Source organism: Hemibagrus wyckioides, linkage group LG01, assembly GCF_019097595.1.
Source record: "Hemibagrus wyckioides isolate EC202008001 linkage group LG01, SWU_Hwy_1.0, whole genome shotgun sequence".
In the NCBI taxonomy this organism is placed as follows: Eukaryota; Metazoa; Chordata; class Actinopteri; order Siluriformes; family Bagridae; genus Hemibagrus; species Hemibagrus wyckioides.
This window is the reverse complement of record NC_080710.1, coordinates 14,868,614-14,888,298: the sequence shown is the minus strand read 5'-3', so window position 1 is coordinate 14,888,298 and position 19,685 is coordinate 14,868,614. Positions and strand designations below refer to the sequence as shown.

The window sequence follows — 19,685 nt, the reverse complement described above, 5'->3', positions numbered from 1 at the left end:
GGGAATGTTGTCATTAGCACCACATTTTATCAATTTATCTCTTTTAAATAGAATGATGTCTCTTCCATTTTGAAGATTCATAAACTTTTATTTGTCTATATGAACTTATATTAGGTCTAAGATGACTATAGGGATGAGTCATTTGTTAATTTTGAATCATTTTACAGATTCTATTTTACATACATACATATGACAGATTAAAGGCAAAACAAATCATGTGTCTTAATAAGCAGATATTCCACCACAAGTCACCAGAACAGCTTCAGTGTGTCATGATACAGTCTGTGCTGCCGGAAATCATGAAACACCATTTTCCTAAAAGATAGCCATAGCATAAATTGAGACAGTGAAAAACATTAGAATAGATTATTATGAAATATATTATATATATATATTATATATATATATATATATTATATATATATATAAATTATTGTTATGAAATATCATTTAATCAAATGATATCAGTGATAAGATGTACATTTAATATGCAGTAAACAATATTGTTGGCAGACATGAAAGACGTAGAGCTTCTAAATGTCCTACACCTTAATTTAACCCCAAGACTTAATCAAATGTATTAAAAAACATACTGGATATCGTAGTATTCATAATTAAAATTCTAATGTGCATATTATTATTTTTTTTAAATATGCATGTGATTGTTTTTTATGTATCTATACTTATTTTGTGCAGTAATTTACTATGTATACTTGTATAGTTGCTCTATATCCTGACCCAGAGGTTTCACCACCAGGAATGAAGTGTCAGTCAGTTCTCCTACATTGATTGCCTTCAAATTGGAGGGACTACTCCAATTCGAGCAGAAAATAGCCAAACTGTTTCCAGAGCATGCTCCAATATGCAAGAAAATTCTCACCAGGGAGTCATCAAAGTGCATGCAATCAAAACTTGTGCTATGCACGTCTGGCTGTAGGACTTCATCTGGTGACGACATTACACAAACACTAATGGCAGGTATATAGCCCAACCTGACCTCTTTGTAATCAGATTAGTCAGTGTGCCAAGGAGTCTGAGAATGGGTAAGTTAACCAACCCAAACACCCCTGAATTTGTCAGTAAATTTCTTGCATGGTCATAACAGGTGCTCTGTGCAAAAGTGAATTTAATGTTGTGGGTTGTACTGCATTAGTTAACCTTATTCAGACTTCCAGCATTATTAGAATGACTGCCACAACTAGTTTAGACCCTAAAATTGCTGCCCAACTGGTAGATCATTATCATAGAAGACAAAGCTTAAAAATGTGGTTGTAAACATAGTATCCTTGCGATCATCTGATCAGATTGCACACTGACCTATATGGACAGCTATGTTAAGAAGCCCAGGTTTCAGCTCCTAAGTTATTAATTTCAGCAGAGCCATGTCTGCCACCAAGTCAATAAATCACCTAGAGAGTAACAGCACAGGTTTTCTGGGCTTCCTCTTATGCTGGCAGTCAACTGCATTACTTAGGCATTTGAGACCAGAAAGGTGGTTAGACTGATTTACATGGGCCAGATTTGAATTTAAGCCAGTTAGACACCACGAAAGTCAGAGTTAGTCAGTGCAGAGCTAACTTCACATGGCCTGGTGCCCATCTTCATCTTCCATGAAATTCAACAAACATATTCTGTAACACTTGCTTCCTTGCTGGAATCCCCACGTGTTAGACTGCTTTCCTGACATGTCTATAATTTTGTTAAATTCAGCCTCGTACCATGAAATGGATTTCATTTACTCTCATGTCTATTTGCTCTTATTGAACTTCAGTAATTCTTGTCTGTTGTTCAGGTTAAACTCAGTTTAAACATGTAAAATATTAACAGTCTATAAAATTACCCACTATTAACACTATTTTATATACTGTGCATCCTGAATAAAAAGTTAAATTGAAATAAAAATTCTAGAAGAAAGACAGAAACAAACAAATAATTTAAAATCCATTGATGTGAGTAATACATGTATTGCAGCTTCACTGACTGTGTACTGATGAAGAACACTGGTAATCCAGCTAATGTATTAAATAAAATTTTAATAGATTGGCATACATTTGAAATCACAAAGCTATTAAGAGTTAGTAAGAGTCTTCAAAAGGGCAAATTGTATGTTAAATCCAGACACTAAGTGTTTCTTCTCCCATGGTGGGGTAAAAATTAGTTCTTTGAGTACAATTTGTGTGAATGTGTAAATTGACTAGAGTGATAATGCTGTTGCCCTTTCTGTCTAATGCTCTACCCAGAAAAGTAAAGTCAAAACAATATAAAGCTAGACAAGTTTGGACCACAAATTTTATTTAGTCATATACTCTCTGAAAATACTGCACACTGTAAAAAATGTATGTGAAAATTACAGTAAAATACTGTGAAATAGCAACAGTAAAAGACTGTAAAGTCAAAAATAGCATATCACCGTAGAACATACATCAAATTACCGTAAATAAAGAAACAGTATGTACTTTTACTTTAAAGTATGTAATTAATACATTTTTACTGTCCTAATATGTAAAAAATACACATTGTTACTGTGAAAATAGAAAATTTTAGTAAAATTAACGGTAAAATGCCATAACTTCATAAACAAGTAATTACCCTAAAATGAAAGATATTACTCTGTCTAAATTACAGATTTTGCTGATATGTTTATTTAAATTTACGATATAAAACCTTTCACCATTCAGCAAAAACATACCTTCATTTCTATAGAAACAAGATGTCAAAAATATGGAATGTGTTTGTTAAATTAGGTTGATTTCAAATTAAAATGTTTAAATATGTGTTGAATCTGATAATTAATGTGCTAATCCAATTAAAAAGATTATAGGCTGTAATTGTTTGGGTGTTTGTGGTTGTTTTGTGGTTTTGTGTTTATGTTGTGTTTATTTGTGTCTGATATTGCCCCAGTTTATTTTTGTTGCTGCAACTTGTACTTCATTGAAGGCTTCACAGAAATGAACCACGTTGTTGATTTAAGTGTTTTGGAGATGGTTACAAACATATTTTGTAGATATCTATCGTTTAAGGTTCATTAAAGCCTGAGTTCATTTAAGGAAATGTTAGGTGAAATGCACACACACATGAACGGAACATAGTTTTGATTTTTTTATTTTAAATAAATTATTAAAATAAAAAGAATTTGAAGTATTTCACTAATGCAACATTTCATGTATGCATTTAAACTCCTGAGCGGTTATAGAATTGGAGGAAACAACATGCTGCCTGCTGTGATGACCAGGAACATGGTGAGATTCTAAACTCTTTATCCAAGAAGCAAACCATTTTTTTGTATTTTAAAGATTGTAATTTTCGGTGTGTTTTTTTTTTTTTTGGCATTTTTGCTTTTTTGGACAGTGGCAGTAAAAACACAGTGGAGAGGGATGGGATGATTTGCAGCAAAGTGCCTAAGCTGGAACTGAAGCTTGACTGCCTGAATAACAGTATGTGGTACAAGTTCTACCAGGTGAGGCACTTGAATAGCCATTTATTTATTTAATATAGCCATTTGATTGTAGTTTACAACCTACATCGAGATGCTTGAGATGATTTTACTTTCAATTAAGGCAATATATTTCTTACTGTCTTTGTTGCTGTCATCTGCCAGCAGTGGACCTCATCAATCTCTTTCCTGTTCTACAAATCCCCCCTTTTGCTCAGATGCTGGTCTTGTCCAGGATAAATATTGGTAAGTGGTTGTACATTTGACTGGTTACTGGTCAGTGTTGTAGTAAATTTGATTATTGCTTCAGTGGAGGCAACTGTGTTTAGACTTCATGTCAGCAGACATAAAATAAATGCTTATGATGACTTGTATGAAATGTTTCTGAAATGAGAACTTTCTCCTTGAGACCATCAGTTATAAAAAATAACCTGCAAAACTATATTAATTATTTAATTAATTAATAAATATTGCCTTCATTAATGTATAATTCATTGGAGCAAAGTTGAACATATTTGAACCAGTTACTGGACAACTAGAAGGCTGTTTATCTCTCTGTAGGCATCATGCTTAAACACTGCATCAATCTAACATGTGCTTTGTCTATGTTTTCTGGCTGCAGAGAGGATCATATCAGCCCACAGTGGACAACATGCAAGTCCTCAAGCTGAACTAGTGACAGTACATTCTGTAGCTTCCAGTTTCTCGAACATCATGTCCAATTCTATCCCATGTCTTCACACAAGTCTGGACTCAGTGACTTATTCCTCTTGTTCAACCAGGGCAAGTAAGCCCTGATACATAATGTTTATTTCACCATGGATTATCCATCATATGGACATGTGCTGTTTTTTCAAGATTTCATTACTAATTTGTGAGTGTTGGACAAGGTATTTGATTAATTCAAACTGTTTTTAACATTGAATATGTACATGTTTTCTTGCTTTAATCTGACAATGATATTTTTGTGCCTTGGTTTACAATGGACCTTATTCACTTAGTAATTAATCATAAAAAAGTTGTTGAGGCAACTAGGCAAACCAACTGTAATGCAACCACAGCTGCCAGTATTTTACCGTAAAATATACAGATTTTTTTTTATAGTGCAGGTGCCTGATTTTGACAAACACTAAATTGTCACTGGAGATATTTTTTCTCTCACACAATGAGTTGCAAGTGTACAAAATACTGAAGCTCATGCTGACACGGCTCGCATCAAATTTCACTGAGGTAAGAGAAATATGAGGCATCTAAAAATGTTTATATATGTGTGTTTGGTCACTTGTGGAGAAAATGCAGCACCTATTGGTCAAAGTCCAGGAAAACCATTGACAAAACCTGATATTGATTGTCACTTTGACTACAGTAGGCCATGAGGTGTGCTACAATATGTCTGTTGCCAAGTACAGTACATAGAGTATATTAAACACATCTTGACACAGTAGATTATAATTAAGTAATTGCTATTACTGAGAGTTATTTGTCAAGTCATTCAGATTCATTTTTATGACATTGGTTACTGTACTGGCTAATAATAATAATAATAATAATAATAATAATTTAGTTATGCCCTTTAGCCATTGGGGTTAAGGGTTCAATTCCCACCTTGCCCTTTGTAGAGTTTGCATGTGTCACAAAATGGAGGTCAAGGTGGGAGCAGATTAATTATTATATAAAATATAAAACGAACCAACAAAACTGTGAAAAAACAAGAACCATAAACTATGGGTTATGGGTTCAAGACAAAAACAAAGACTGCTAGCCATACTGTGGCATGCACAACAACACAAGAACATTACAACAACAATAACTGACAAATAGACACTGAAACACAGGATCTATGTAATGGTGCTAATCAGGGTGAGAATGAGGCACATGTTCAAGTGATTAGGACATGTGATATGTTGGGACTAATAGGAAATGTTGTTCAGCTGTCATGGCAGCATGTTCTCCCAGTGCTTCAGAGCTTTCTTCTGTGTACTCCAGTCTAAAGACATGCATTGTATGTCTTGACATCTCTAAGCTGTTCAAGGTGTGTGAACGGGTGCGAGAGTGTGTGTGACTGACCCTTACAATGAGTAGGCACTCCATCAAGGGCGTCCTCCACCCTTGTGCTCCAAGTGCCCTGGGATAGGCTTCAGGTTTCGTGTGACCCAGCATAGGATAAGCAGCACAAAAAATGAGTGGATGGATGATAGTTGCTGCCATATTGGCCACCTCATGCCTATTTTTACTTTATGCGTTTAATCATTTTAATTATTTTAAATAAGTCTAGACTGCTAATCCAAGGTGGCATTTTTAGGACACAGCTCTTATATTGTTGTGTACTACATTTATATCTACATCTAGATCTCAGCCATTGGAGCTGAGACGGGAAAAGGAAGGATTACACCCTGCACACAAAACACAGCATACATGAACTAGGCAGTGCCATACAGGACCGCACTTACTCACCAGTAATCCTTGTCACATGTGTGACGTTTTTCAACACACCGACGTTCCACAATAATTCTCAAAAAACAGAGAAATCCAAGGGTGCCAGGAAGTCGTCTTTTCATGCTGGTCTCAAGTCTTTAAGGCGAGTGTCCAGGCAAATATTTATTTCACAAAAGGATAAAGAATGCAAAAAGCTCCCTCCTCCCTTCAACTAATTCAGGAGTAAGTACAAGTAAGTGTTTTATTCATGATTCAAAAGGTTTTGTTCAAAATGTAAAGGACAAACACGTTCAAAGACTTGAGGAACGAGTAAAACGTGTATCAAAATTTAAGATGAGAACATGTATTCTGACTATAATAACCATTTATAAAAAATAATATATACAGGGTTGTTTCTCTGAGAGCCATTAGAACTGTATTCCATTCTATTCCGTTTTTTTTTTACTTTATTGTGAATTAATAATTTTATTAAATCGCCAAACATTATACCTGAGTGTCTTTCATACTATACCAAAAAGGTGGAGCATATGCTACTGACGTCTGCGAGTGAACATGGTGCGTACAGTAAACTGAGTGTGTATTATACAGATCTGTTTTAAAGGCTCAAATGACAGTTTAGTATCATGTACGCAGTGTATAACCTAAATTTGATCTAAACTTTTCTTCTACTGCTTTAATTCACTCGGTACATTTGTTTCTCCTGGTGGTAAGTATTTCAATCGTGCTTAAATCTTAAATGCTTGAACTATGTGAGAATACGTGAGTAAACTATGTGGTACTGATTTAGACAGAATGAATATTTTGTAAACAGATTAAATAGCATATTGTAGTCAAAGCTTTATCTGTGTTCCTTTTGACTTAATGTATTCTTTTTCAAAGATATCCATTAAAATAGAAATAAGACAGTTCATTTCATTCTACACACCTTTGTTTAATTATACAGTATAGATAGAAATGTGTCTGAGTGACCCAGACTGCTGTCTTCTGGACAGACAGAGACAATGCTAACATAAGATTTATTGCAGAAGAAGTTAGCAAACAAAATATTCTATTTTTTTTTAAGGTAATACATAATAGTTGATACGTGTCATATGTCATAGTTGCCATGCATCATTTTGACTGCAGGGTACAGTACTCTTATAATGTGATATTAAAAATGTATTTATGTATACTGTGTACTACAGTGTAAAGATATAATTTTTATAAAATTAATAATTATCATTTATTTTGTTTAATAATTATCATTCATTTATTATAAGAACCTTAAAAAATGAAAGCAAATGTAGGCAATAATTTTTACAATTCTTTAGTCACCCATCTAATGCAAGATTTGTAATAAATGTAAGATTTTACATTTTTATTGTTTGTTTTTTTTATTCTGTTTTAAGATGTATACAAAATGCTACAGTGATAAGACCATACAAACACCCTTTGATAATGTTTATGCAGTTTATGTAAAAATTACAAATCATGCCAATAACAACCTATTGTTATGTCTCTACACAGATCCAAATGGCAGATGTGAGAGTGTTCATGCTTGTGTTTGGCTTCCAAATATCACTCCTCATCTTACCATTTCAAGCTGAACAATCCTGTCTGATATCTGCTGACCAGCGCACCGCAGACTGCCGAGGCCAGCGATTGGAGCAAGTGCCTGTAGGGGAACTGCCTTCATCCATTGAGATGCTAGATCTCTCTTATAACTTTCTACAGGTTATCAGAAATGATGATTTCATTGAACTGCCTCTCCTCAGAGCCCTCTGGCTTCAGTTCAACAATATATCTTTGATTGAGGATGAGGCTTTTCACAAAAACCTACTACTGGAGGAAGTAAATCTGTACAATAACTCATTGACTTCTATTCCATCAAAAGCCCTTGCACCACTCAGCAGGCTGAGAATTTTAGAGATTGCAAATAATCTTTACAGCGATGCAACTCTGGATGATGTGTTTTTGAATTTCAAGAATCTAAAACTGTTGTCTTTGGGTGGTCCTGTACTCAGCCTTCTGAAAAGGGGGCATCTTGATGTGTTAACCAACATATCTCTGGAGAGGATTGCTATTAAAACTGCTTCGAGTCTGGACATTTATGATCCAGGATATCTCAAGAACATCCAGACTGCAAACTTGTGGCTGAATATACCCATTGATAACAGAACACATGCTCTTCCTCTGTTGCTAAAAGACCTTAAAAACAAAACATTTGAAGCCATTCGTTTCCGTAATCTCTTTGAGTTTGAGTACTATACTGACACAGAGGATATTTTCTATGGCTTACAGTATATAAACTCCCAGCAGCTGACCTTTCACTATGGGAAATTCAGCGAGGACCTGCTTAGAATGGTTCTTATGAATTTAGAAAAAAGTGTTATTAAAGCACTAGGACTGTTCTTCATTGACTTTGCCCGGTCGCAAACATTAGTGAGTAGTGAGGAGGGAGCCAGTATAACAAACCTAACACTGGATATATTGGTTTTGTCGTAAGTATTTTAGCTATTTGTTTATATGAACAAGGACATCTACCTCTTCTTAATATCCCAAGAGCATATAAAATTGCCAGAATGAACAGTTCCCCTGATTGATATGTTTGATTTTACAGGGATATCAGCAACCCAGACATCCTACGCTTTGACTGGAGTTTTACATGGTTGAACAAGATTCGTCACCTGCGCATAAACAACATGAATTTTAACATTGTACCCTGTGATGCGTGGGAGGAGATGAGAGGGGTCGAAATACTTGATGTATCCAAAAACCGTCTAAAGGACTATTTTCTCTTTAACCAGCAATGTGACTACACAGATGCAATGTCAGCACTTCACACTTTTAATCTCAGCAATAACAAACTGACCAGCCTCAGCTCCTTTGCATCTCTTGCTGGGAATTTCAAAAACCTAAAGGTCATTGATATCAGTTACAACCAGTTGGGTTTTAAAGGAAACAGCCCCTGCTCATGGAAACAGAACATCACTACAGTCATCGCTAACCACAACAGTATGGTTGTTGACAGTTTCCGATGTCTACCAACTACTGTATTATACCTCGACCTCTCCTACTGTAATTTAGACCAGTTAGATGTGAACTATTTCAGGAAGGCCATTCGTCTGAGGGAGGTCCACCTCAGTGGTAACAAAATTAAGTTCATTCCCTTTGATTGGAAGAGCCAGAGTTTAAAGTCACTGACTTTGGACGGAAACTCTTTTGGGGTTATTAGCATGAGGTCTTTCGAGGGAATGCCTAAATTGGAGCAACTCAGGGCAGGTAACAACCCATACCACTGTACCTGTGAGCTCCATAATTTCATACAGGAAACTGCAATCAAGGGCAGAGTTAACATCACAGACTGGCCAGAAAGCTACAAGTGTTACCACCCACAAGACCTGCTCAATACTATGGTATCTCATTACCTCCCTGGTCAGATAGGGTGTGATATCAGACTGGTCATCATTATCTCTGTATTCACCACAGCAGGAGCCGTATTAGTACTCATGCTAATATGTTATTTCTTTAATGTCCCTTGGTATGCTAAAGCTACATACCAAATCATCAGGGCAAAGTATAGGTCTCATAAAGAAGGACTAGCACATTCTGTGGACTATACTTTTCATGCCTTCATTTCCTACAGCCAACCAGATGCAGACTGGGTAAGGGATGAGCTGTTACCATGTCTGGAGGACTCCAAGCCCCCTTATCGACTTTGCATCCATGAGAGAGACTTTATGCCAGGAAAATGGATCATCGATAACATAATTGAGAACATTGAAAATAGTCGGAAGGTATGTACAGTTAAATTTAAGCACACAGAGGAAAGAAAACAATTAATTACAAGTCCAAATTATTTTATGCCATAAAAAAGTAAAATAATGCATACTGTACCTCAAATTATTAACTTACTTATTTGTTTAAAACCTATCTGAATTTATACAGACACACATAAGATTGTTTATCTAAACTGTAAGACTGTAAGACAAGTTGACAGATCACATGTATGAGAAGACTTTAATCATTTTGTGAAATTTTCTAACCTCCTGTTTCATTTTTAAGGTTATCTTTGTCCTCTCACAGCACTTTGTGAACAGCGAGTGGTGCAACTATGAGCTCTACTTTGCCCAGCAGCGAGCCATGGGCAAGAACTTCAGTGATCTCATTCTAGTGGTGAAGGAACCTATCGATCCAAACTCCCTGCCCAGCAAGTACTGTAAACTCAAAAAGATGCTGAGCAACAAGACCTATTTAGAGTGGCCTAAACAACCCAAACATCAAGCCTTCTTCTGGGCACAGCTGAGGAGCGTCATGGGAAAGCCTAATCTCACACAACAGTTCTCAACCTCCATGTGCAAGCGTTCCACAAGAATGAAAACGGTGTCTGTAATTGAGCTGGCCCAGGAGAATCAAAACTCTGCAGATTCTGGGCCAAAGATAGATGAGGCATCAGAGATTAAACTTCAGATTTTAGGAAATGCTCAAGGTCTTCCACAAAAAATCTCAGATTAATAATAATGGACATTGTGTGATGGTGAATAAGTTTGTTGGGCTGAGTGTATACCACAATGAAGTGCATCTTGAGAGACTTTACTATTAGTGCTTTTCCATTGGATGTTGTGGCACTGCTCAGTGTAGAAAACTAACCATGATCCCGCATGTTGTCGTTTTTCCACTGTCAAGCAAGCTTTGCTGCATCTAATTACCTGTGCTGAATTTGTTTACCATTCTTGCCCACATACAGTGCAAGCCAAGTTGGTATATATACAGAGAGCTGACAATTTAAAGGGAAAAAACAACACAAACCACTAGGTTCATTGTTCCTTGGCACAGATTCTACAAGTCTCTGGAACTGTACTGAAGGGATAAGCAGCATTTCTGTAAAGGATATTAGCTGAATTGGTGTATTGATGATGATGGTTAAGAGCCCTGTCAAACACATCAGTCCACAATCTCCCATATATGTTAAATTGCTTTAGATTAGATGACAGTGAAGGCCATAGCATTTGATTAACATAATTTTCCTATCCATTAAATCATTCACTTTTCTCATTCACATATCATTCAGATACCACACCCATCAGGATTAAAATGTCTTCTCATGGGTTAAATGTGATCAGTCAGAACAGCAGTATTTATTTGCAATGGCCCTTCCTTTTAAGAAGACAGTTGACCAAAACATGACAGCAAAATACTCTCCACAACATTAAAGAGCAACCACTGATTGGTCATCACAAACTTTATTGATTCATCCTGATGTCTCTAGCTAAAGTCACTTTTCTGCTAGCACAGACATTTTCAGTAGTGACTGACTTTCTTCCCCGTTTAAAATGTGTTTTATGATGCAACATTTTCTCTAACAGTGTACTGTATGTGTCTTTTTTGTCATAAATCAGAGTAATATTTTTTCTTTTGTCATATTTTACATTTCCTATTCAAGATCCGAGTAAAACATAGAATATAATTTAACCCTACCTTGTGTCTACATGCATAGTATGTTCTATCATGAATCATTGAGATTCAGCCATAGAATAATGTATACAGTCACTGGACAGTTTATTAGGAACATTATACTAATAGTGAGTAGGGTTTCCCTTTGCTCTCAAATCAGCTTCAATTCTTTGTAGCATGGATACCACAAGATGTTAGAAAAATGCCAATGGTGTTCTCTTGGATTCAGAACTGATGACTGTAAAGCCGCTAAAGAACACCAAATTCGTGTTCATGAGCATGGCCAGACTGTGCTCAGACTGCTTTGTGACATGGTGCATTATCCTGCTGGAAGTAGCCATTAGAAAATGGGCAAGTTGTGTTCATGAAGGGATGCACATTGTCAGCAGGGCCATGGTATTAACAGGCCCAAAGTGTGCCGAGAAAATATTCCCCACACCATTACACCACTTTCACTATATCCAGTTTTGGTTTGTTTGTGCCCACTGCAGCCTCAACTGTCTGTTCTTGGCTGACAAAAGTGGAACTGAAATGGTCTTCTGCTGTAGTCCCTCTGCCTCAAGGTTTGATGTGTTGTGAATACTGAGATGCTTTTTTGCTCACCACAGTTGTACAGAGTGGTTATCCGACTTACTGTACTGTGTACTGTCTTTCTGTCAGCTTAAACCAGTCTGGCCATGCTCCTCTGACCTCTCTCATCAACAAGGCATTTGAGATTGTTGAGTCTAGAGATTTTTGTGTGTGAAAATCGGAGGCAATTAGCAATTATATACTCAAACCCGCCTACCTGGCTCCGACAATTATGCAAATTATGCAGTCAAAATTCTGATGGTTGATGTCAACAATAACTGAAGCTGCTGGCATGTATCTGCATGATATAATCCAGTGCACTGCTGCCTCATGATTGAAGAGCCCTTTAATGTGCTTATATGTCTAATGTAGTTAGAAATAATGGTGTGGTACTGGTATTTTACAGTATATCTGTTGTATTCTATAAGGAATTAAAGCCTGGTATAGTGATCAGCAGCTTTAAGAAAAAACTACTGACACAGTAGCATGGATGACTAGTGAGCATAAGTCAGTGAGAAGTGTGTTTGAGAGGCTAGAAGCAAAAATGTATTATAAATATAAGCCTCTAACATTGATATATAAAAGGTAAAAATAACTCAACTAATTTTGTCATATTGGTCCTTACCCTAAACTGGCTATATATTAATTCAGGGTCTGGAAAAACTCACACTTCACTCATTAACAATCAGATTAAAAAGTGAATGAGAAAACCATTCCACATCTACACACTCAACAATCAAAATTAACAGGTATTGTAATAGTTGTTGATCCTCAAAATTTTTAAATTAGTTATTAGCTCTGCAGTACCACCATGACTCACTGGGTGGCCCCAGCCCACAGGCCTAATCTCTGTGTCACAGCAACGCATAATATAAAGAATCACATCCCATTGTATCATCATGGATGTGTGTGTGTGTGTGTGTGTGTGTTTGTGTTTATGTAAATCTTTGTGTCTTCATCATAACAGTGATAAATGAGACTGTGATGATGGATAATGTTGCCATAAGGAAATAAAATAGATTATAAAGAGAAGAGGGCCAAGAACAGATTTGCCCTAAACAGAGAGGGGGAATAGGGGAGGATATGTGTTTCTCACCTGAAATGAAATATTGTCTGTCTGCGTGGTGGGAATTAAACCAAGAGAGAGATAAAGTTGTGGTAACAATTGCTGACAATCAGGTAAGGAGTATGTCATGACATATGGTCAGGTGCCAAGCTCACATCAGGGATGATAAAAGAATAGTAAAAGCACCAGACACTTAGGGGTGTAGAAGGCCATTAACAATCCTGTTGCCTGAGTGCTGAGATAGGCGAACACCAGATTGAAAGTGCTCATAGTGATTATTGTAGACTCGGTGGACTTGTAACTGGGAAGCAATAACTCTTTTCATGACCTTACTACAAAATGGAGATTAAAGATGGGTTTGTAGCTGTTCCCAGAGTGGGATCTGGCTCAGGCTTTTAAAGAACAGAAGGATCTATTGCCTTCTTTAGTTCCAACAGAACTGGGACTGAGGCATCTGAACAATTAATAAAAGGAGGAAACTGAAGCAATCAGATGATTTTAACGAGTGTGGTTGGGTCAAGATCTAACTGACAAAATAATTGCATATAGTTGCATATCATGATTATCCTAATAACAGAGGATGGGTTGGATTGAGTAAAACTTGTCACAGCATGAGCGTGTGTAGAAATAATTTTACTTTGAAAGAAGTTAGGAAAGGTTTTACAAAAACATTTGCAGGAGGCGGGGTAAGTTTATTTGTGGCAATGAGGAGTGTTTCCAGCTTGCATTTAAAAAAAGAATTCTAATAGCAGAGGAGAAGTTGGGAGAGTGGGCGTCATTAAGGGCAAGCCTATATTTAAGCAGTATATTTTATACTGCAGAGTGAACAGAAAAGTTCAAAAGCAAAATGAAAATCACATGATCAAGACATCATGGACCACAATCGTTCATGGTTCAATACTAAAACTCAGATCCCTATAGAATATTGCATGCTAGGACGACTACGACTTAAAATAATTAACTCGTTTATATATATATATATATATATATATATATATATATATATATATATATATATATATATATATATATATATATACATACATACATACATACACACACACACACACTACTCACAAAAAGTTAAGGATATTTGGCTTTTGGGTGAAATTTATGGAAAATGTAAAAAGTTCACGCTACAGTGATATTATATCATGAAAGTAGGAGAATCATTTTCATCATGCTTTAAGTAGAAGCATTCAATGGTGAGGTTTTAGGCCTATGTTGTTCATGCAGGGGCACAATGACTGGATTAATGATGTTATTCATGTAGTATTGGCTTGTCACTGTACCATTCACAAGACGTAGGGCAGTTCTGTATTGAGTAGACACACCTGCCCAGACTGTAACACCAGCACAACAGTGGCTGATGGATAGTGCTCTCCTTGACATCTCCAACATCGTTGGCAGCCATCATTTCTTCTCAACGTGAATCGACTTTCATCAGAGAACAGCACTGAGGCCCAATGGTCCCTCGTCCAGCTGGCCCATGCAAGATGATGACGCCTGTGCCTAGTGGTGTGGTCAGTACCCTTGCAGGTCGTCTAGCACGCAGACCATGCTGATGTAAACGGTTTCAAATGTTCTTATGTGACACTTAGGTGCCTCTCACCTCCCTTAAATGTGCCTGGAGTTGAGTGGCATTCATCATCCGGTTCTGCAGGGCACTGTTCACAATGAAGCGGCCATCTACGTGGGATGTGGCCAAAGGACGTTCACTTCTATGCCTTTCTGTGACTCTTCCTCACAGCAACCTGCTGATGACACTCTGTGACACTCTAAGCTCAGTGGCCACTTCCCTCTGAGAACATCCTGTTTGAAGCTTCGCAATGGCGAGGTCCTGTTGATCAATTGTTAGGCGTCGTCTTGGTCTCATGATGTCAAAATGTGAGCAGCATGATGAAGAGGACTGTTTAAATACCAATTCTAATTTATCCAGAAATTTATTGGTCGATTCATGGATCAAACACCAGTTGTGAATTTTGCCCCTTGTTAGAGAACAGCAAGTTATGCAAAAAGCACTGAAACACTGAACAGTTGGACATGTGCATTCAAAAGTGTAGAGGTCAAATTAAGTTCACCTGTAAAGGTTATAGTGCATTTTAGGTGCATCCTGCAATTTCACCCGAAAGCCGAATATCCTTAACTTTTAGTGAGTAGTGTATATATATATATATATATATAACATTTGTTGACTTTATAATGTTTATTCTTTTTTAGAAGGCGCTTTAGAAGGCACCTATAGGGGGCGAGAAGTGACCTGGGGTCTGACACCGCTAATTAGAGCACGCAGGTGAACCAGCTGCCATTTAAAGCGAGAGAAAGGGAAGGTAGTGAATCTCCTCAGGTATCAGCTACAGCTTTTATTTTCTTGGTAAGATAATGCATTTATCCTTTCTTTTTCATTACTTGAAAATGCCACGATCAGAAATAATTTTTAGCCTAGAAAAAGTTTGCAAAGGCAGGCTAATTAATGTGAAATGGGTTATACTCGCGAACACTCAGGGGAATGAGTGCTACTCTCTTTCTTTGCTTTTCAACGGGGTTATAACTCAAAGTATCTATCTATCTATCTATCTATCTATCTATCTATAATATGGAAATTTTAAATTTAATTGGAGCACAAGTAAAATAAAGGTTTAATACTACATTACATGCACTGTTCTGGTTCAAGATGCATACTAAATATTGGCTATAATTTAGTTTATCTATCACTTTTCGTAGAGTTCATGTTTTTGGTAGTAAATTTGCTGTATATTTAAATTACACAATCTTGCCTATGTATGTACTCACACGTAGCCTAGAAGGATACAAAGCAAACAATTCTTAAATCATCTCATTTGTTGTAGGTTATGGCATCCTGTAAATGGCTTACTATTTTAAAAAATAGATTTAATTGGGTATTAAAGTGATGGGTGATTTTGATTTCTGCTATTTCCTAGTAGTACATTTAAGAACATTACTTAATTTTAGATGGTCATTCTCAACCTGTTAAACTGCAACAAAAGGTCTAGTTAAATATTTGATGCATGCCAGTCCTCCTATTCCCTCTGAACATCATCAGTCTACTGGGGCCAAACAACTTGTTACTCTGAGACACCGGATATCTCCATAGCGGTGAGAAACTGGTCAGTGGATCGGAGTTGTAAAGGGGTCAGCAGGTGTTCATAATGGGTAGAAGAGGAGAGGATGTAATAGTGGAACAAATATCCTATTCCGGTGGAATTACATTACTCTTTGAAAAGAATTACAAATGTTAAGTTACTTTGCCTAGGGAGTTAATTACAAATGTGAGGTATTAATGCACCTTCATTAATTTAGAATGTTGTCGATGAGAAATCAGAGCTAGCAGACTTGATTAGACCTTAATGCTTCATGTTTTACACAGGGAATCACTGTAGAAAAATGGTTTCTCAGTTGGAAAATGCAATGGACAGCCTTATCAAAGTGTTCCACACTTATTCGTCCAAGGAAGGGGACAAATACAAACTGAGTAAAGCTGAAATGAAGAGTCTTCTACAGGGAGAGCTAAGTGACTTCTTGGCTGTAAGTTTGTTTTTTTTTTTTTGTTGTTTTTTTGCCATATAAAAAACAAATGCATAAAAATATAAAATCTTGGCTAAAAGTAGTTTGAGACTCCTGCATTTGCATTCAAATCATTTCATAAATCTAGATTGTTATTGATAAAGTTTGACTCTCAATTTCATTCTAGGCCAGTAAAGATCCGCTGGTTGTGGAGAAGATAATGTCTGATCTGGATGAGAACCGAGATGGGGAAGTGGACTTCCAGGAATTTGTAGTTCTGGTGGCAGCACTTACTGTGGCATGTAATGATTTCTTTGTTGAGTGTATGAAAAACTGATGCCTGTTCAGGCAATCTGGACTTCCTATTCTGCTTTAATAAATGTGTTGCACTGAGCACATGATGATTCTTTTATATAAAACAATTTGGTACTTGTTTCTTTAAAGAATTCTTTGCTGTTGAAGGGACCTGGATGTAAATCCCTAGTATGTCTTCAGGAAAGCTGCTTGGACAGCTTTTTCCACCAAGGAAAGGTTAAACACATTGCTTTGATTTGAACTGAGGTAGCCATTGTTTTAAAATTGCTAGCAGATTGACAAATGCGTGTCATTTTGAAGGCAAGTTTAAAAATAAATAAATAAAATTGTGCTTACCTGGTCAGGATGAGCTGTTTGAAAAGTAAAAAGTGCATTTGCTAGCATTGCACACAGTTTTTCTGACCAAATGTGAAAAGCTTTCAACAGTGGGTACTATGAAACATATTACATGCATAAATCTGAGCTCATGGTAATCACACACATGCATATTTGGTGATTGGACACAGATTTCACAGCAATCCAGTACTGGTGCAAGTACTTAAGGATATAACGTTGAGGGTTCAAATTCCTGCACTGCCAAGATGCCATATGTTGGGCTCTTGAACAAGAATTTGCTTTGGCAGAGCATATTTTTAGCACTGTGCTCTAGAAAATGGGTTTTGTTCTGTACACATTTATGTAAAGATGATCTACATGATCTCAACAGCCCAAACACTTTTCTGGGTGTAGCTGAGACAAACAAAATACCCCACAGCCCTCATGAAATTTTACATAACTATTTAAAGGGGATCATTTAAAACCCCAGATTCAGGATAGCACTAATGCAGGTAGTTTGAAAGCTACAGTTTACTAAAATAGTCTTGTTATAGAAATTCAGTCAGTGTTTGTGTTGAAATTGATTGCAAATCATTCACTAGATCAGGAACACCAAACAAATTACTTCAAGCTTATGGAATGTGGAAAGATTAAGGGTTATGAAAGAAATTGTCTATCAATAAGCTGATTTAAGAATCTGTTGAGGGAAATGTTTTGTGAGAAAGCATGATTAGCAGATCCAGGTTAGTCAAGTAACAATTAAATAAACATATTAGGTGAGGCAAGTGGTAGGTGTATGAATTCAGTATTTGTTAATTGCAGTGTAATGTAACTGAGTTTAAACTGGTGTAGGTTCATGCTCAGGTTTCCCACTTAGAATGATGGTGTCAAAAAAATCTATTTCAGTGGTAATAGCGCCACCTTCTGGAGAATCTTAAGCTTGAACAACACGTGTGAGTAAAAAAATGCGGTGACGTGATTAAGTGTAAGTGAGGTCAGTTACAAAACCAAGACTATGTGGTGCCTCATATACCTAAAGAAACCCTTACATGGGGTAGCAGTTGTAATTGCTTAAGTTCAGATAGTATATGATTTTTGGAAAGAATCTGTTTTCAGCATTGTGCATGATATTTAGCACAGCAAAGCCTTTTACAATTTATTACTATTTATAATAGTTTCTGATACCTGACCTTGTAATAGGATACCGTTTTCACTGTAGCTGTGGTCTACGTATACAATTTATTATAAATATTTAGTATAGAGGTATGTAGCCCTTCTAATTTTTTAATTATCACTGGCAGTAGGAGGTGCTTAGTCCTATAAGGAGCCAAGGCAGAGGTGCACTCTGAGCCGCTGCCATTTAATGCATGAGATGCTAGAAAGAGGAGACAGTGAATCTCCTCAGGTGTCAACTGCAGCCTTCCCTTTCTCGGTAAGATAACAAATTTCTCAATTTGTTAGTGTAACTCAATAGACCGGATTACATTTGCTGAGATGTAGGCTAACTAGTGTGAAATGGATTAGATTCACAGAAAAAAAGCAAAGTTAATTGCAAATGAATTTGCATAGCATTTATTATATGGATTTGGCATTGTTTTACTAGTATTATTTAAAAAAATAAATAAATACAAACTACAGTAAACTACACAATGTTGGTTGTACGTTACTAAAAAACTATAGGTAAGACATTTTTCAAATTAATTTAAGTATGGCTTATGTGATACATTTGCATAATTATGTCTTGATGGTTTTACTTTAATAAATATCAAGAGCCATGTCTAGATGTTAAAAGGGAAAACTTTAATTTCTATTCTTTGTTTAAATTAGGCTACACCAACTTTGGATATTTTATAGATAACAATTGCATAAAAGAAATATCTTTTTTTTTTCTTAACTTTTATGTTTTATACAGATCGTCATTGTAGAAAACATGGCATCTCAGTTGGAAAATGCAATGGAGACCCTTATTAAAGTGTTCCACACATATTCGTCCAAGGAAGGGGACAAGTACAAACTGAGTAAAGCTGAGCTGAAGAGTCTTCTACAAGGAGAACTAAGTGTTTTCTTAGCTGTGAGTTTATTTTCCGAAGAATTTGCCTGGCTTGCTGGAAGCAGATTATTACTCTGAAACATACTAAATAGTTATAGGTAGTAACTATTAATAGTTATATTAATAATATTCTAGTCTATTCATGAACCAGATGGTTTAGCCTTTTGATAAATCCTTTACAAAACATTTCTTAACTGTCATTTAAATCTGGATTGTCTTAGATTTAGTGTGACTCTCACACTCTTTCATTCTAGGCAAGCAAAGATCCACTGGTTGTGGAGAAGATAATAAATGATCTTGATCAGAACCGAGATGGAGAAGTGGACTTCCACGAATTTGTAATTCTGGTGGCAGCACTTACTGTGGCATGTAATGATTTCTTTGTTGAGTGTATGAAAAACTGATGCCTGATCAGGTCATCTTGACTTTCTCTTCTGCACTGAAATATATGTGATGTATAATATTTGAGTGTTCTTTACTTATAAAAAATGAAAATGTATGTGACGACTTGTATATTTTTTCAGTTTTAGGCTTAACCTTAC

General features: G+C 36.3%; 3 protein-coding genes and 1 long non-coding RNA gene across 5 annotated transcripts; all 4 read left to right on the top strand.

The window, feature by feature from the left end:
- Positions 1-503: 503 nt before the first annotated feature.
- LOC131360108 (uncharacterized) lies at positions 504-4,793 on the top strand. 2 transcript variants are annotated; one of them, XR_009205851.1, is made up of 4 exons: positions 504-3,239; positions 3,349-3,457; positions 3,602-3,679; positions 4,056-4,793. It is a non-coding gene; the product is annotated as an uncharacterized LOC131360108 (long non-coding RNA). The 2 variants fall into 2 exon arrangements; XR_009205850.1 differs by having other exon boundaries at positions 3,599-3,679.
- A 1,644-nt stretch (positions 4,794-6,437) lies between these two features.
- tlr18 (toll-like receptor 18) lies at positions 6,438-11,188 on the top strand. The gene is made up of 4 exons (XM_058400166.1): positions 6,438-6,575; positions 7,376-8,349; positions 8,469-9,645; positions 9,914-11,188. The coding sequence occupies exons 2-4, from the start codon at positions 7,382-7,384 to the stop codon at positions 10,361-10,363; spliced, it is 2,595 nt and encodes an 864-aa protein (XP_058256149.1). The 5' UTR covers positions 6,438-6,575; positions 7,376-7,381; the 3' UTR covers positions 10,364-11,188.
- Positions 11,189-15,212: 4,024 nt separating this feature from the next.
- Positions 15,213-16,986, top strand: LOC131357574 (protein S100-A1). The gene is made up of 3 exons (XM_058396635.1): positions 15,213-15,312; positions 16,327-16,484; positions 16,651-16,986. The coding sequence occupies exons 2-3, from the start codon at positions 16,344-16,346 to the stop codon at positions 16,798-16,800; spliced, it is 291 nt and encodes a 96-aa protein (XP_058252618.1). The 5' UTR covers positions 15,213-15,312; positions 16,327-16,343; the 3' UTR covers positions 16,801-16,986.
- A 1,451-nt stretch (positions 16,987-18,437) lies between these two features.
- LOC131352339 (protein S100-A1-like) lies at positions 18,438-19,547 on the top strand. The gene is made up of 3 exons (XM_058388365.1): positions 18,438-18,525; positions 19,006-19,164; positions 19,398-19,547. Exons 1-3 carry the CDS (start codon positions 18,457-18,459, stop codon positions 19,545-19,547), a joined length of 378 nt encoding a protein of 125 aa, XP_058244348.1. The 5' UTR covers positions 18,438-18,456.
- Positions 19,548-19,685: the final 138 nt, after the last annotated feature.

Excerpts from the sequence above, each read along its gene's own strand:
- LOC131357574 (XM_058396635.1), top strand. The coding sequence starts at position 16,344 with ATGGTTTCTCAGTTGGAAAATGCAATGGACAGCCTTATCAAAGTGTTC. Across the intron at positions 16,485-16,650 it reads AGCTAAGTGACTTCTTGGCT|GCCAGTAAAGATCCGCTGGT; the intron begins GTAAGTTTGTTT and ends ATTTCATTCTAG.
- LOC131352339 (XM_058388365.1), top strand. The coding sequence starts at position 18,457 with ATGCATGAGATGCTAGAAAGAGGAGACAGTGAATCTCCTCAGGTGTCA. Across the intron at positions 18,526-19,005 it reads CTGCAGCCTTCCCTTTCTCG|ATCGTCATTGTAGAAAACAT; the intron begins GTAAGATAACAA and ends TGTTTTATACAG. Across the intron at positions 19,165-19,397 it reads AACTAAGTGTTTTCTTAGCT|GCAAGCAAAGATCCACTGGT; the intron begins GTGAGTTTATTT and ends CTTTCATTCTAG.
- tlr18 (XM_058400166.1), top strand. The coding sequence starts at position 7,382 with ATGGCAGATGTGAGAGTGTTCATGCTTGTGTTTGGCTTCCAAATATCA. Across the intron at positions 8,350-8,468 it reads CTGGATATATTGGTTTTGTC|GGATATCAGCAACCCAGACA; the intron begins GTAAGTATTTTA and ends TTGATTTTACAG. Across the intron at positions 9,646-9,913 it reads ACATTGAAAATAGTCGGAAG|GTTATCTTTGTCCTCTCACA; the intron begins GTATGTACAGTT and ends TTCATTTTTAAG.